Source organism: Myodes glareolus, chromosome 6 (genome assembly GCF_982192425.1).
Source record: "Myodes glareolus chromosome 6, mMyoGla1.1, whole genome shotgun sequence".
In the NCBI taxonomy this organism is placed as follows: domain Eukaryota; kingdom Metazoa; phylum Chordata; class Mammalia; order Rodentia; family Cricetidae; genus Myodes; species Myodes glareolus.
The window spans coordinates 85937597-85955886 of NC_142031.1; the positions used below are offsets into that span (position 1 = coordinate 85937597).

An 18290-nucleotide genomic window follows, 5' to 3' on the forward strand; every position below is an offset into this window, starting at 1 on the left:
AACAAGAACAAGAAACAAACAACAATAACAAAAATGTGTGCTACAACCATGTCAAATTTATCCCAGGAATTGGGGATGGGTGAAAATAAAAAGATCATATAGGATGTCGTTGCTTGTCAGTCTGTCAGTTGACTCTAAGACTTTGGATCTTAGGTCAGCAAGTTTTTTAAAACATTTATTTTTATTATATGTTCATGCATGTTCACCTGTATGTATGTATGTATGCATGTGTGTCTTCTATCTTTCTGGTGCCCACCAGGGCCAGAAGTCAGCAATGGACTCTTTGGACTGGAGGTGCCGATGGAGGTGAGATACCATGTGGTGCTGGAAACTGAACCTGGGTCTTCTATAAGAGCAGCAAGTGCTCTTAACTACTGAGTCATCTAGCATCATGATTTTTAAAAATGGGTTCCTAAGTTTATTGGTTCATTTTTATTTTCAAAGTAACTGAGAGATCTTTCATACCCTTTGAAAGGGAATAAAATATTTTTAAGACTTAAAAATGTGTTTTATATTTGTAAAGCTGTAGTACTTACTTTGTCATTTGAAGAGATGCAATTTATGCTGTTGTATAGTGTATGCTGTGTAAAGGATGAAATGAAATTTTATTGTGGGTAAAGTAGGAAGTATGAATTTTGTACTGATCTTATATAAGTATCTGACCAAGATAACTTTGGGCAGTTGATTTTTTTTTTTGATTCACTTTTAAATGGTTTTCATTTATTTAAAAATTTAAGGTACCGTCCAAACAGTGTATCAGCTGAGTCATGACATTGATGCTTGCCGTTTCCAAATACTGATAGAATGTTTTACTAGTACTTTTGAAGAAGTGAAAACCTTAGCATTTGACCTTCTGATGAAGCTGCCATCAGTAACAGCTGGACAGTTCCAGGTATTTGGATTTACCTATGTAAATGTGCGTGTATGTAGAAATCTTATTTTAACTTAGGATTAACCCAAGATTGTCCTGGGTCTTTGCTTCCTTAGGTTATTTGAGTATTTCTTTCAGTTTCTGTCTGTCTGGTCTAACAGGAGTGGGAAATGGTAAAAATCCACATCACTGAGCTATACTTTTTAAAACTGCTTTGGTGGAAAGGGAGGCGTAGGAGGCAGTAGGTTTGTTGTTTACAAGATTATTGGTAGATTTCAGTTATGTGGTCTCCATAGTTCCTTTGGACTTGTAATATTTGCTCAAAACATATCACTTACGGTAATTTTGAGGTTTTAAAGATAATCTTCCTGATTATAGACTGAGAAGCTGAGTGTACATGAGGTAGAGAATGTGTTTCTGGTCTTCCTCTAAGCAGTAGCTAAACCGAGACTGAAACCTCAGACTATTTGAGGCTAGCAGCAGTTCTCTGCAGAGGTGCTTGGCCCCAGCCCTCTCCCTGACACTGCTTTTCCTGCCTTGGGGTAGGACATGAAGATGGGATTAGGGGTAAAGGCATGGTATAGGGTAGGTCTGCAGGGACACCCAGCCAGGCACTGTCCTCTTTAACTTGTTCTGGGGATGTGGGGTCACCAGGACCATAGTGAGGGTAGAGCTTTGCCTTCTGTTAGCATTTTCAGAGGCCAAGAGGCTGAGGGGCTAACAGCTGTTAGGTTATATTTAGGGTATGCTGTGCAGCCATACACCATCTTATAGGTGTGAGATTCAGGGGAGCAGGGTCTACCAAGACAGCACCGTATTGTTGTTTCTGTGTCTTTGGCATCACAGGGTCTCAGGATGTCACTGTTCTGACTTGGGTCCAGGTTAGGAATGGCTGCCCTGGATCTGGCTGTATCTGTAGTCTTCCAGGTGCCTTAGTGAGCAGAAGGTTCTTTGGTATCCACTGCTAAACTCTTGTGCCCTATAGAGTTTAAAAGTGGACTTTTCTTTTATTAGTACAGCTTCCCTTACTGTTTATCACGTATAGCTTTTTATCATATAGATTAGCTATGCCTCATTCCTTTCAAATAACTTTTGAAAGGATATGGAGTGAGAAGGTAAACTGTTGAAAGAACTGGTTCTTCCTACCTGTGAAGGCCCTGAGAGGACTTCCACATCTTTAATTCCATAAACATGCACTCATAGATTTAAGAAATTTCTGCCCCATGTGGTTTAAGTTAGGATTTTAGTTATAGTATCTGGCCATTGACATAAACATTTACGATTTTAAAATGAGGCAGACAAGGTGGCTCCAGTAGGTAAAGATGCCAGTCACCAGCCTTGTAATCTGGGTTTGGTCCCTGACCTCTATGTGGTAGAGGAAGAGAATCAGTTCTTTAAGTTGTCCTCTGACTTTCATTTGAGCACCATAGTGTGTACAAGTCCATTTCAGGTCACTACTCCCAAATAAATAAATAAATGTAATTTAAATAAAAGAATCAACCACCTCCTCTTTAAAGAAAGATTTTAAAATATTGGCTATTTATTTCAAAAGTCCTCCATTCTATGTAGTATGTCATTCTTTTGAACAGTGTAAGTTTACATTTAAGTATTCCTTGAGTGCTAGCTGAACCTCTTGACTACCCTGTGTATATAATACATGTTCATGATGGCATGTCTTTCTGATATGTGTCTTTTCTACTCATTTGGTTTTCTACCCATCTTTCTGTGGAGCTGCAAATCTTGTGTATTTATAGTACATTAATATTTTAAGTTTTTGAATTTTATTTTCATTTATTTGTGCATGTGTGCTACTGGGGTGATGTGTGTGTGTGTGTGTGTGTGTGTGTGTGTGTGTGTGTGTGTGTGTAGGTCAGAGGAAAACCTACAGAAGTTGTTTATCTTTTTCCACCATATGAATTCCAGGGTTCTGATTCAGGTTTTTAGGCTCTGAGCCATCTTTAGGCTTCCTTGTATTAATATTTTGCTCTAAATGGTATAAAAGTATTCTCAGTTTTCTTTTTAAGTTTTTATGACAGGGTTTCTCTGTGTAACAGGCCTAGCTGTTCTGGAACTCACTTTGTAGGCCAGGCTGGCCTTGAACTCGCAGAGATCCACGTACCTCTGCCTACCGAGTGCTGGGATTAAAAGCGTCCCCACCACTGCTCAGCTAAGTGGTCTGTTTTTAGACTGTTTATTTTCTTACTGATTTATAGGTAGTGTAGTTTAAAATTTTATTCTTAGAAAGATGACTTAGATGTTTATTTAGTACTTCCTGGTAATTAGATTTCATTTTTTGGCCACCAAAAGTTTTTTTAGTTTATAGAAAATTAAATGTTAAGTAGAAAATAATTTAGATTAAAAACAAACTGACATGCAGATCACTACATTTGCTATCTACTGTTTTGAAATTGTTAGACATCACTGTCAGCGTACTAATAATCAAATCCAGAAGTGAGTTTCTAACTCCTCTCATTAGATAGTTATGGAACAACCCAAAAAGAATCACAGTAATACTGAGTAACTAAACACTGATGTCCAGAATGGTTTGATTGGGGCTGGGGTCCATGTGTCCATTGCTAACCCAGTGTCCTTCCCTAGTTGTCACAGTGACTTTTCCCTTGCTCTGTGTTCTTTAGCACAGCGAGGAGTGGAGTCTTAAGTAAGGCACGGGTGTAGGAGTTTGGCTGCCAGACTTCTGAGTCTGATTGACCCTTTCTTCTCCAGTTTGTATGGAGTTATACCATGAGGAGCCTTTCTTTGTCTCTGTCATTTGAGCAGCCATTTCTATGAGAAGGGAAAAGGGGAACGAACAGTAATGTGGTGTTCAGATAAGACATAAACTGAGAAACAAAGCTAATGAAACTTGTGCTCAGAGTAGAAGGTGGTCTGCCTGGGAGCCTAGCAGAGTTCACAGGGAAGCAGTATCTGTTTGCCCATTGAGTTTCCCCATTGACATTATATTCAGGGTCTTCATCTCTGAAGTGGTTAATGGTCATCACCAAGTACTGTAGGAAAAGTATCCTATGTTCATGGAGAAAAACAGTTCATAGTCATTATTGTTCATACTGAGTCACATACCAGATGGTAGGTATGAACTTAAATACACTGTTCCTTTAAGTTCCTCTCTGCCATGGTGATTGGGACTGTGCTCTGCTCTAGGATCCTGAGAAACTGCAAGACCTGTTCCAGGCAGCGTTGGAGCTCAGCACCAGCACGAAGCCGTACGACTGTGTGACTGCCTCCTACCTGCTGAACTTGCTGATATGGCAAGATGCCCTGCCAGCCTCCCTTTCTGCCTCCTCAGCATGGTCGCTCACATGTGGGGCTGGAGAGAAGGCTGCTGTGCTGGAAAGGAACACATTAGTGGGTTTGTATTGAGAGGAAGTCATCTTTCACTGTCATTTATCAAATCCTCTATGTTAGTTTCTTTTTGGTTAGAGTCCCCTGTGGTTCAATATTTTCTTGTTTTTAAAAGTTTCCAGCACATAAGAACATGAGTACCATTTATGCAAATTAATAGTTTATTCTTCTTTAACACCTATTTCTTCTGTTTTCTTTTTTCCCTCTATTTAACAACCTTAATTGTCCTGGAACTAGCCGTGTTGACCAGGCTGGCCTCTAGCTGAGATCCATCTGCCTCTGCCTCCCGAGTGCTGGGATTAAAGGTGTGTGCCACCACGCCCACCTGTTGCTAAACAGAAGACTTATGCTAAATAATTAGGTGCACAAATGTGCATTAATGGACACATTTTAAAGAGGGCATCTTTTCTTTTTTCATGTTACTTTCACTGTGTCCACAGACAAATCATCCTCATTGTATCTGTGCAGAGCAGTTAATTTGATGTTGGGATATTTTCCTCAATCACTTCTCCACCTTATTATTTTGTTATTTTTAAAAACATTAAAACTTAAATGTTGTTTGTGAGTGCACTTGTGTGGTGTGTGCATACATGTGTGCATGTGCATGGAGGCCAGAGGAGAAGATTTGCTGTCCTGTCCTATCCCTCTGTGTTTTCTTCCCAGAAATCAGTTCTCTCACTGAACCTGGGACTGCACTAGTGGCCAGCAAGCCCCAGAGATCCTCATGTCTTCCACAGTGCGAGGGTTGTAGGCGTCTGACCACACCCAGCTCTTGGATTTGAACTCAGGCCTACATGCTTGCATGGCAAGATAACATTGAGCTGTCTCTGTAGCCCTCACCTTAATTTTTGAGGCAGAATCTCTTCATTGAACCTGGAGCTTGCCATTTCTGCTTGACTGGCTGGCAAGGGAACTTCCAGATTCTGCCTGTTTCTGCATTCCATCTCTCCACTGGGGTTACATATGTGTGCCGCCATGCCAAACTTTGATATCCGTGCTGGTGATTCCAACTGAGAGCTTCCTGCTTGTATAACACTGAGACAATTCTCCAGCCTCCCTCCCCAACTTTCTACTCTCTCTTTTTAAAATAGGATCTCTTGTGGCCTAGGTTGGCCTGAAACTTGCTTTGTAGTAAATGGTAATCTTGAGCTTCTGCTTCTGCTGCCCTACCCAGTGCAGTACCAGGCATTGAGCCCAGGACTGTGCATGCTAGGCAAGTGAACAGCAAGAACAGGAAACAACACAGTATAGGGGGAAATGCAGACCAAAATCACAGAGAGGAAAGTCTTCATTCCAAGTGTGATATCTAAATAGAAACCCCGAAAGTATAAATGTTGTTGAGGTTGTGATGAAAATAGAATATGCACTGCCAGGGTCGAGGGTATGCACACAAACATTTAGCCTGTAAATATCCAGAGAAATTAAAACATAAGCCCAGACAAGAATTGTACAAGAATGTTCGTAGAAATATTATTCATACTTTTCTAAAAGTTGAAATAAGCCATGTGCACATCAACTGCTGAGTAAGTAAAAATGTGTTAGGCCTGTATAGTTGACTCCTGTTCAGCCATATGAAAGAATGAGTTATTGATGCAGCTTTGATGAACTTTGAAAGCATTATGACAAGTGAGTGGAGCCAGTCTTGTGTTACTCTTTTCTATTTATGATTAGTCTAGAATAAGCAAAAAAAAAAAATTTTTTTTTTCTATTTGTTTTTTTGAGACAGGATCTCATATAGCCCAGGCCGGCCTCTAACTTGCTATGTAGCCAGGCTGGTCCTGAACTCCTGATCTCCCTACCTCGCTTCCCATGTTCTAGGACTACAGACAGGTGTATATCACCACACCTGGCTAAGAATAGGCATATCTATACAGACAAAATAAGTCAGTACAGAGCCAGAGTAGAGCTACCATGAGAGGAGTGACTGTTGCTCTGAGTGAAGGTTTTTGTTTTAGTTTTGTGTATGTGTCAGTGGGCAGTAAATATGTTCTAGAATAGTACTTATGTTTGTATATAGAAAAAAATGACTTGCACACTCTTGATTTTACTGTATTTATGTGTGTATGCATGTGTAACAGTGAATGTCAGAGTACAACTTTGGGAGCCAAGTCTCTTCTTCCATCCCTCGAGCCCTGGGGTTCCAGCTCAGGCCGTCATGTGTGGTTGGACGCTCCTTTGGTCACTGAGCCATCTAACTGTGCTCAATTTGTGCGCTTGAAATGTGTGAATTGCTTGGTGTCTGAATTGTATCTTGATTACACTGTTACTAAATATCATTTTTGGCCAAATAGTTCATGCTACATGGTCCTGAAATTTGACACTCAGCTAGAAGGTATCTAAAAGGATTGGTTCAGAGTGAGTTTCATTAAACTGGCAGTTAAGTGAATGCATTCTGCCCCCCTCCCCCAAGATAGGGTTTCTCTGTAGCTTTGAGGCCTGTCCTGGAACTAGCTCTTTTAGATCAGGCTGGCCTTGAACTCACAGAGATCTGCCTGCCTCCTCTGTCCTGGAATTAAAGGCGTACACGACCACCTGGCTTGCATTCCATTCTTTAACAGTGTCTTAACTAGAAATTGCTAACAGGCTTTGATACCCCTGAAGTCTTTGATTCAAACTTGTGACTTAGGGGCTGGAAGGCTGACTCAGTTGGTAGAGCGCTTGCTGTGCACACTGAGGATCATCAGTGTCTATGGAAAAAGCCAGGAGTGGCAATGTGCATTTGTTATTCCAGCCTGGGTAGGCAGACATAGGGAGCATCTTGAAGCTGTCCAGCCAGCAAGCCAGCCTTGCTGCGTCAGTGAGCCATAGGCTTAGTGAAAGATCTTTCTTCAGAAAATGAGATGGAGTGATCAGGGAAGGTATCCAGCATTGACCTGTCTTCCGGCTGTACATATGCACGTTTGTACATTTGTGTACACTCACAGACCTCTAGTACATGGTTCTCAACCTTTTCACAGGGGTAGCCCAGGACCATTGGAAAACACAGATATTTACATTATGATTCATAATAGTAGCAAAATTACAGTTATAAAGTAGCAATGAAATTATTTTATGGTTGCAGGTCAGCACACCATGAGGAACTGTATTAAAGTGTTGTAGCATTAGGAAGGTCGAGAATCACTGCTTGTAGTGTAACAGTTAGTTGAGCTGGGTGTGTTCTTTTTCTCTAAATAAATTATAATGTGTTTTATATATAATTGAGGCTATTTCAGTTTCTCTTTGCTTTTTTTTCTAGTTATTAAATGCTTGATGGAAAATCTTGAGGATGAGATATCTCAGGCTGAGGTCTCCCTGCTTCAGGCTGCATCCTCATTTCCAATGTATGGAAGAGTCCACTGTATAACAAGAGCTTTTCAGAAGTTGCCTCTACAGTAAGAATACCCACAACTATATCTTGTTTTAGAAATACACTTGTGTCTGGCATTTAGCTTCTTATTGGAGTCTGTTTTTGGAAATGAATGTTATGTTGTCTTAAAAAGATTGAAAATTAGATTTAATTATCTACCCATATATGTATATTTTTAAGTCCCTAATATTTCATATACCACACAGTTTTAAGCCATAAATTCTTGCAGCTCTTTTTTATGTTAATTTCATTTCTAAACTGAGTGTTTTGCTTTTTCTATCATGTCTCTACTGTGTTGTTGCAGTGACCTGCAGTTGGTGAGTGAGTGGAGGCTCATGGTGGAGAGGCTTTTGCTGCTGTCCTACAGGCTTTCTGCTGTGGTGTCTCCTGTCATCCAGAGCTCCTCCCCGGAAGGCCTCATCCCTATGGACACTGACTCAGGTCAGCAGTTTCTAACTAGTATGAATAGCCCCCAGCAGGAGAGAAGTTTTACACAGCAGTGTAGTCAGTGGTAAGGTGCCTTTGCTCCTGTGCACATACTCACCCATCTTCCCACAGGCAGACTTACTGTTATTCTCTAAGTGAGAAAGAAAAAGAAAAGGGACAAAGAAGGGGATCAGTGCGAGTGAGGAGGACAAGGGAGGGTAATGTAAAGAATATGATCAGAGTATGCTATGAAATTATATTCATCATTAGTCCTATCATATATAACCATTGCCTACTGAATAAAATTAAAATAAAAAAAGACAAAAGAAAAAAGAGAGTTACAAACAGTGTATATATAAAATGACCCCAAACTCCAAAGCCCCAGGTGATGAAGAAGATAGGTTGGGTATTATAGCATTGTTTTTCAGACTAGGTAGTACAAATACGTGAAATGGGCAGAGAAGACCACTTACTGAAAATCTGAAATGAACCAAGACCAATTGATGGGAATGAATGAAAGGAAATAGTTATCCAGAATTGATCTCAGGAACTTTTATCTGCTTTTGCCTTCCCAATCTCTGCATCTTTGCTCATTTTCCTACCATGAATCTGTATGCAAGTCGAGGGTTAGGACTGCTGGGCAGTCTCCCTTCTCACACCCAGTGCATTTCTCTTTTCTTTCAGGCTTACTCTTACAAACTCTTAAATCTCTTTCCTTTCTCTCTGCATCCTCTTGTCCTCTCCATGTCATTTTCTGTTTTCTTAGGTTACCCTAGATCCTTCCCTGTGGATTTCCCTGTATTCTTACCTTCTTCCATTTCCTTCTGATAAAGGTCAAGTGACTTTTCCTAGTCATGTAATTTATCATTTGAATGGCACACAGTCTAGCCGCTTGTTCTGACCCACGTTGATGGGTCAGTGCTCTTCCCCCATGTCCTGTAGTGGTTTGCACCTGCTTTCTCTCCAGCCTGTTTCTTAACACCTTTCTCCCCTGGAGCGCTCCTTCATGGAACGTATTGTGCTGGAGTGGCGCCTGTGCTTTCCTGCCTTGTGGTGAAATTTAGTGATGATTCATGATACCAAGACGGCTCATTACTTCAGCGCATGTTAATCTAAATACCGAATTTTGATACTTTAGTTTTCCTACTTAGATAGTACATCTTGAATATTTCGCTCAGGCAAATACTGGTAGATTCTAAATGAGCAATCTTGAATGTTTCAGTTCCCTAATGTAGGTAGATCGTGTGAATATGCATAAGAGGTTTTATTGTTGTTATTGTTATTTAAGAGTAGGTGGGGAGGAGCTGGACAGATTTGGGAGGGGAAAGAATATGATCAAAATTTACTGCATGAAAAAATTTTGAAAGAATAAAAAAGATTTTAAATTTAGAAAGGTTGATCTTAGATACTCTTTTTATCTCACAGACTTTTCCTGAATTCTGCTCCCAGCTCCTGAGGGGGAAGAATATTTTATATTTTATATAAATATTATATATATGTTTTATACTTCTTTCTTGTTTTATAGGTCATATATCCTGAACTCCCTTGCAAAGAGCCATAGTTAGATAGATAGGATTGCTAAAATTTTGTTCTAATTGTTTCTCTTTCTCTTCTTCTCTTGGCTTTTGGGGTGGGGAGTTGGGGGTAGTGTTATTTTTTCCTGGCTATTAAAATTAGCTTTTTTGACAGAATTTCAGGGAAGCATCAGTGAGTATAATGTGTTTATTGAATGCCTATGAACACAGTTTTGAGCCTGTATATTTCCCACACTTCTCTGAATAGATATATACCATCTATATCTCCTATTAAATGTTTTTGTTTGTTCCATGTGATTGGTTACCTGTTGGTACTTTTTTTTGTTTGTTTGGTTTTTTTTTTTTTTTTGGTTTTTCGAGACAGGGTTTCTCTGTAGCTTTTGGAGCCTGTCCTGGAACTAGCTCTTGTAGATCAGGCTGGCCTTGAACTGACAGAGATCCTCCTGCCTCAGCCTCCTAAGTGCTGGGATTAAAGACATGCGCCGCCACCATCCGGCACCTGTTGGTACTTTTTAAAAATTAGAGTTTGGGTGGCTTCTAGCTACCTGTATCCATCTTCCCATTCATTTGGCCCAATTCCCTGAACCTCTGTATTGAGCCAGGTTTGTTCTAGGCATTGGTGACTCACAGTGAGCACCTGTAGTTTGCTAAAAGATACTTAATGAAACATTGGCACTGTGCATCATGTTGAGAAGGCTGGATCTTTAGCTTTTCTAAACCAAATATGGAATTTTTCTATGTTTATGTTACAAAAGATAGTGTGGTATTGATTTTTTTTTTAGCTATCACAACACATTTTTTATCTTTCAATCTTGGTAACTTATATTTTAGGCTAGGAAATGAAACTTTACTTCTCTCACATGATAAAGCTCTGTAACTGTAAGGAAAACAGCGATCACAGTCTTTGAATGGTGGATGTTTGAACTGCATTGTTGTCATGTCATATCTTAAGAGCACACTCTAATATCATGAAGACCCTATATGAAAAACTTCATACTGGCCATCCTGTGAGCTCAGGGATTGTCGCTGTTGGAAACTATAGCAACTTTGAGTTAGTTGAGGGAAATCTGCATGACCTGGAACTTGGCGTTCATGCATACTTATCTTTTCTTCAGAGTCAGCAAGCCGCTTGCAAGTCATTCTCAATGAAATTCAGCCTCGGGATACTAATGCTTACTTCAACCAAGCCAAAATACTGAAAGAACATGATAGCTTTGATTTGGAGGACTTGAGTACCAGTGTCTCAAATATTGATAGCTTTGCAGAAATCAAAGGTAAGATACACGAAATACTTGATACTGTAATCAGTGAGGTGTTGTGTTTTGTTTGTGTGTGTGTGTGTTTCCGAGGCTTGAGCTCAAAGCTTTGTAAGGCATGCTAGACAAGTGTTGTACCAACGAGCATAAAACTCTTTAACAGCCCAGCCGGGAGAGCAGGGACACATGGTGATGATGGACCTGGACATGGGCGGCCTCACCTCCTCCCTTCTGCACAGTCACAGTATCTTCTCTGGGAGTTCTTAAGTCAGCATAAATAAAGGAAATCTTATTATCAAGCAGAATGTGAGCTTCTGTGTTATATCAAACCACCAGATCACAAGAAGTAATTTCTTAGTGATTTGACCTGTGGCTATATTCTCCACTAGGTGGGGTTATCGACTTGCAAAAAATTCTCTTTGCAATTTATATTTTTAAAATGACAGTTATAGGTTTTCACTGTAATACCGAAATGTCAATTTTAAACAGTGTAAAGTCATGCTCCATATCCTCCCCAGTTCTACCCAGCTCCCATTTTGTATATAAGCCATTCTGTCCATACTGTGTATTTATTAGTGCATTTATTCTTTTAGCTTAGGGAGCTTTCCTTTTAAAAGCCAGTTTTGTTAACTTCCTTTTTTACATTAATAGAATTTTCTTTTTTAGTGTTAGTAATAAAATACACCTAGAACTTGGATAAGAAAATAAGCAGGAGGACATTTGGGACTGGAGAGATGGCTCAGTGGTTAAGAGCACTGGCAATTCTTCCAGAGAACCTGGGTTCAGTTCCCAGCACCCACATGACAGCTCACAACTGTCTGTAACTCCAGTTCCAGGGGATCTGATACCTTCCTACCAATGCACATAAAATAAAGTTAAGTAGGAGGACATTTAGCTCATTTGCCATGTGATTTAAACATACTTTGAAAGATAATTATTATTTTCTTTTGGTTTTAAAAGTTTTGTCTTGGAGCTTGAGAGAGAGCAGTTAAGAGCCCTGTCTGTTCTTTTGAAGGATCTGGGTGCAATCCTAGCACCTACACGCTAGCTCACAACTGTCTGTAACTCTAATTCCAGAGGATCCAGTGTTTTGTTTTGTTTTTTTTTTTCTTTCTTTTTTTGGCCTCTGTGGGCACCAGTCATGCATGTGGTGATACACAAGCAGGCAAAGCAAAACACCCATGTGCATTAAAACACAAAAAAACATATTAAATGTTCTGTCTTAGGGACTGGAGAAGTAGCTAAGTGGTTAAGAGCACTTGCTGTTGCTTTTCTATCTATCTGTATCTGCTATCTATCCACCCACCCATCTATCTGTCTATCTGTCCGTCTGCCCATCCATCCACCTGCCTGCCTGCCTGCCAGCCTGCCTGCCTACCTGCCTGCCTGCCTGCCTGCCTGCCTGCCTGCCTGCCTGCCTTCCTTCCTTCCTTCCTTCCTTCCTTCCTTCCTTCCTTCCTTCCTATCTACCTACTATCCATCCATCTAGCTCCCTCCCTCCTCTCTCTCTCTCTCTCTTTCTCTCTCTCTCTCTCTCACAGTATAGATGCCCATACTGTAATTCTTTTTTTTTTTTTTTTTTTTTTTGTTTTTTGAGACAGGATTTCTCTGTAATTTTGGAGCCTGTCCTAGAACTAGCTCTTGTAGACCCATGCTGTAATTCTAACACTCAGGATCTCAGGATCCTAGGTAAGGAGGTTTGTGAGTTTGAGAAGTCTGAGCTACATAAGGAGATACTGTATATAAAAAAGCAAAACTAAAACAACAAAATTTTTATCCATTCCTTAACTGATAAAACAACCATTTTCACTAAAGTAAACAAGAAGTACTTTTTTTTTTAAATGCTCAGCTGTGTAATACTTTATGGTGCCAGAGAGATGGAAAATTTGTTTTATTAATATTCAAATATTAGTCCTAAGTTTTGAGGCAGTGTTGTGTTTCATTTTAAGTTTATTTGAAAGTAACAAATTAAAAAATTAGCATGCTTCATTCTCATAGCATGTTCTCTACAAATGTTAGCGTGTTTTGTTTTGTTTTCTCTGAATAAACAGAACATATGACAAATTGGTTTGTTCAAACAGATCATTCTTGGAGGAATTATGAGTAAGTGTGTGCTAAGAAACCTGGATGTGAGGAATCCTAGCTAGTGTTGCAATAGTGTTTGTTTGTTCCTTAGGTAGAGAAGGAAGAACATGTGACGTCACTGCTCAGATGGTCCTGGTGTGCTGCTGGAGGAGTATGAAGGAAGTCGCTTTACTTCTCGGCACCCTCTGCCAGCTTCTCCCCATGCGACCTGTCTCAGAATCTTCTAGTGGGTTATTAACAGTGCAGCAGGTAAGGTGGATGGCTGTTCCACCAGGGGTTGTTTTTGGGTAAGGCATAGGCTGTTATTTGTAGATCAACTTTTAAAAACAGATTGGGACCTTAAAGATTTTACAGATGCCAACTGAAAAAGTAATTTTAGGGTATTAGATAGTATATTTTTAAAATAATGGCATTTTAAGAAATATATCAGTAACTATAGATTTCTCTCACTTTTGACTCCAACATTATTATAGTTTTTTCTTTTTAACGTATGTAAACTTGAATTCTAGCTGAAATTATCTATTTAGTAAGACACTCCCTGCCCCCGTCTCTTAAAAATTTCAAAGGAATAAATGTAACATTGGTTGGTCATGCTCTCCTGTTGTCTCCCCACCCCCCCTTCAGTAGTAAAGTTGCATTCCTTAATGCATTTGACAGACTTTCACTTCAGACCACAAGTTAGCTCAGCATCTGGGGCTGTTCAGGGATCTAGTGCTGTGTTTACAAGAAGCTAGCTCACCACAAGCATTTCATTTTGAAATATTGTAGATTTATTAGATTTTTGTTTTTAATTGATTCCTTCTTCCTTTCCATATGGTTTCAACAAATCCATTTCCCACAGTTTTCCAGCAAAGATAGATAGCATGCACTTTCATTTTTAACCTTTTTCAAATAAAGATAATTTTCCCCCGTAGGGTATTACAACATTCAAGAACAAAACAAATGCTGTAGTATGCTAATGCTGGTTATTTCTACAATAACCATGCGACTAGCACCATGGAAATAATGCTAATATTTTTATTCTCACACTCTGGTTCGTGTGCTTGCATCTGGCTAACAGCTGGGCCAGTGATGTTGCAAGAAGGCCTTGGAAAAGCACAGGGCAAAGGCGAGCAGCATATTGTGGGCAGCATGTTCCTCAGTCTCTTCCAGATCAAGTAGGCCTTGGTGCTCTAGAGTTACTTGGAGCCATTACTCTGACTGGTAATTGGGCCAATGCCTGTTTGCTGAGGAACCCAGTTGTGATCAGCCATTTCACTGGGTGAACCCACTATCTTGTTATGAAGTAAGCATGTGCTATTTCCCTTGTCAGCTTCTCTTTTCAAGGACAAATTGAGGAAAATACATTTTGCTTTTTACTCTAACTGAGAAAGGCTTAAAAGTGCCCCATGAAAATTATTTGCCTTAACACCCTTTCCATTACATCAAAAGTTTGTATTGTAATGAATTTATGTGTAACAGCTGTGTTAAATTGGGAGCTAATGTAAAAGAGATGTTTGGTGTTTAAAAAAAAACTAAAAATAACAAATAAAGAGTTGTATGAACTAAAGAATTCTTCAGTAGCTATTTGTATGAATTTGTGTGCCCATTAAGATAAAAACATTACTCTCCACACAGTTTTCCAGTGTGCTTTTTACATGATAAGCTCACAAGTAGCTGTATGAGAAGACATTACTGTCTTGATATGGATCAGAGCACATATAGTTGCTGTGTGCTGTCAGAAACTGTCTCTGGAAAGCTTTACTCTTGGTTCTCTTGACTTTTAAACAAACGCCTTAGCTTAGGAACATTGAGCCCACAAAAAAAAATGCTTCTTTAAAGTTTTTTTTAATTTAGATATTTTAGGTGTGTTTATTATAAATGTTTGCTATCATATAGATGGGCATCAGTTGTGCTCTTGATGCCCATGGAGGCCAGAAGAAGGCATCAGATCAGATCCCCAGAACTGGAATTACAGATGGTTTTGAGCCACCATGTGGATGCTGGAAACTGAACCCTGGGATCCTTTTGCAAGAACAGCAGTGCTCTTAATTGCGAGCCAGCTCTTCATCGTCCCATTTTCTTGCTTTTAGACAAGATCTTGTCATGTAGCCCAGGCTGGCCTTCCAACTGCTGGAAATACAGCCAGTTCTAAATTCTGCTTCTATGAGTCAAAAATGGTCCCATGTGCTTCATTCTTTTCAGAATGACAAATGAAAATGACAGAGGAGCACAGTTTACATCAGGGTGCCTGGCCAGACCTAAGGGAAATCCATACATCCAAGGACATAGTTGCCCTGGCAAAGCTACATTTGCTGTAGCTGGTAACAAAACCATCAGTTTGAGAATTATGTCAGATGAATGTGACTACACCAGACTCACCTCTGTAGCTAAAATGCTGATACATAGCTCTAGTCTCCTCTCTCACCTTTCCTACCCAGTTCTTTGAGATCACTCTAATTTTATGGCCTTTGTTAAGGGTTGGCCACTTAAATAGCATACACATGAAAATGATTTACAACAGGCTGGCAGGAAAGAAGGGTGACAGTTTGGTGACCTGTCTTGCTATATGATAGCAAAGTAGGTGCTTGTTTTTAGTTCTGAGTTTCCAGTGCTTGGTTCGTGGGCAAATCATCCCCATGATGTTTTCCAGCTCTTAGATAAGAGGAAACAGAAGGCCCTGCTTGTTCATTACCTGGTTTGCCAAAGATCACAGAGTGTGTTTCTGGCCTCCCTCAGATAGGAATCCAGTTCTCTCCTTTCCGTCATGGCTTCACCTAGCACAGTGCTCTCTTTTTTTCTGAGCAGCTCATTTACTTTAAGCTAAATTTTCTCCTTCTCCATTACTCAAGCCAGTTTTCTCTGCTAAAAGAGCAATGAAAGATAACTTTTTTTTTTAAGTTTAATATCTAATCCTTCCAGTAGAGCACTTCTTGTGAAGCAGTTCTTCAAGAAGAAACTGTCCACCCGGTGGCAGGTCTGACTTTCCTCCTGCCTTCTTAATCGCACAATGAAAGGGTCTTTCATAGTGTTCCTGCATTAGAGGCAGAGAGAAAGAGGCTCTGAGGGCTGTAAGGCGAGACCCTTCAGTGGTGAGCAGTGCACCCAGCCTTATCTCACTGTTTGCTGGCTCACTGGTCTGTGTCTGGGTTCTAGCCTGACTTTGCTGATAGACTTCTACTTGATATTTTGTTGGGCCTCTTTCCAGTGCAATGGCTGACACTGATTTTAAAACAACTTCTATGTTGAGTATCAATTTCATTGGAGATTTTATCTAATATTTCTAAAGAGAGCCTTCTGTGTAAATTTTCATACCTGCTTCACCTCACACCCCTTACTGCCACAGAAATCACATGAACAAACATATTGCCAACTAGTAGAAAGTGCCTGCTTTAGATTCTGTTGCTTGAGTGATTCGTAATGCTAATCATGTTGGTGCATTTCCTCTCTTGTTATTTATTTTTTTAATGGGTTACAAATGGAATTTACATTTATTAGTATTCATAAGTCATAAAGGAATTACCTTTTTGTTTTATTTGTTCATATTTAGATTTTAGAAATTACAAATAAGTATATTGAACTATAATAAGTGGAAATTATAACTTTTTTTAAAAAAGATTTATTTATTATGGCTGGGCATTGGTGATGCATGCCCTTAATCCTGGCACTCAAGAGGCAGAGGCAGGCTGATCTCTGTCAGTTCAAGGCCAGCCTGGGCTACAAGAGCTAGTTTTATGACAGACACCAAAGCTACAGAGAAACCCTGTCTCAAAAAACAAACAAACAAAAAGATTTATTTATTATGTGTATAGTATTCTGCCTACGTGTATGCCTGCATGCCAGAAGAGGGCACCAGATCTTATTATAGATGATAGTGAACTGCCATGTGGTTGCCAGGAATTGGCCTCAGGACTTATGGCAGAACACTATAAGAGGTACTCTTAACCTCTGAGCCAGCTCTCCAGCCTGAAAGTTAAAACTCTTAGGCTTTGCAGTGAACTTTAGAAGAGAAAACACATCATCGTTTAGTTGCTTATTTATCAACTGTCTTACTACATGGATATTGTGGGAACATAAATAAGACTTATATGTGGTTCTCTGCCCTCAAAGAGCTTAGTTAATATACCAATGAAACAAAGTCGGATTAACTTTGAAAACTCAGGCCTGAAGGTTAAAGTGGCTCATGTTGAGAAGCTGCAAAAAAGCAAAAGCTAAACTTCCTTGTCAGACAGTGTCTGCACACCAGAAAACCATTGTAGTTATATAGAGGAACAGTTTGAGGAAATTCTCTTAGAAATCATTAAAATAAAGAAGGAATGGTTTTAAACATTAATTATTGTTTAGGATTTAAATGTGAAGCATGCCATGTAACCAAAATGACTGTAGACATCCCCAGGGTTATAAGAAATGGTTTTGTTTTCAAGTCAGAATTTGAATTAAGGGCTCCTATTTTATAGTACAAAGTCAAACCAAAAGGAGAGATTTATAGACTGCTAATTTATCTGATGGTAAACTATAAATGCTGGAGACATGGCATGTAGCTGTTTCCCTGTATATTTGTGACCTATAAATCCATAAAAGATGCCAGTTTGCTTAAAGTTTTATAAAACGTCTAAGTAGGATATGTTCAATTTAAATGATAGTGACATGTTTAATTTTAAAATTAAAAATCAGTATCTTATTTTTTTTTTATTCACTTTTACCTTCATTTTCTTCTAAATATCCTGAGATGTGTGTATGTTAGCTCGTGGCTGTAATCCTAGTACTTGGGAGGCTGAGGCAAAAAGATCTTCAGGGATTCAAGGCCAGCCTCAGCTGTGACTACAGCCCAGCCTGAACAGTAGAATGAGATTCTGGCTCAGTTAAAAATAATAATAAAACATCTTGGGAGAGTCTATTTTTTTATGTTAAAAGTTTGTTTTTTTAAAAAATACACTATCTATAAAGAAACTCTTTGAACTTCAGAAACTTGATGGTTTCTAATGAAACAATTGAGTTTTCACTTTAAAGATTAAATGGAAAATTTCTGGGCTAGTAAAATGGCTCAGTGTGTAAAATGCATTCACCAAGATTGATCCCTGGAACCCACACCTGTCCTCTGATCTCTGTAGGCACCCTGCACGCATACATACACACAAATAAACAATCTAAGGTTTTAAAGTTCTGTTTCTGCTTCTTACTATTATTACCCATTTTCTGAATGGTCTGAGTCGTCTCAGTTCTTTGTAGTCTGGTTATCCACTGAGAGGGTGTCAGTAGAGTGCTTCTGTCCATTTGCTGCTCACAGAACCCATTATCCTGTGCACTCTCCCACCTTCAGGAACTGGGTTCATCCCTCCTCTTCATGCCTGTTTTCCACTGCTGTGTAGTATAAAGCCTCTTAGTCATTCATCTGGGTCTGCTAACCTAGCTTACATATGTTAGATCTGGAC

General features: G+C 39.5%; 1 protein-coding gene across 2 annotated transcripts in view; it reads left to right on the forward strand.

Moving 5' to 3' along the window:
* Thada (THADA armadillo repeat containing) overlaps positions 1-18290 on the forward strand; it is a 318719-nt gene that overhangs the window by 26729 nt on the left and 273700 nt on the right. For both annotated transcript variants that reach the window (XR_015738149.1, XM_087907299.1), the window contains exons 16-21: positions 738-892; positions 4031-4238; positions 7467-7602; positions 7882-8018; positions 10654-10812; positions 12971-13128. Coding sequence is in view for 1 of the 2 variants with exons in the window: in XM_087907299.1 (XP_087763425.1) it covers positions 738-892; positions 4031-4238; positions 7467-7602; positions 7882-8018; positions 10654-10812; positions 12971-13128 (953 nt within the window). In the remaining variant the exon portion in view is untranslated. The remainder of the gene's footprint in view (positions 1-737; positions 893-4030; positions 4239-7466; positions 7603-7881; positions 8019-10653; positions 10813-12970; positions 13129-18290) is intronic.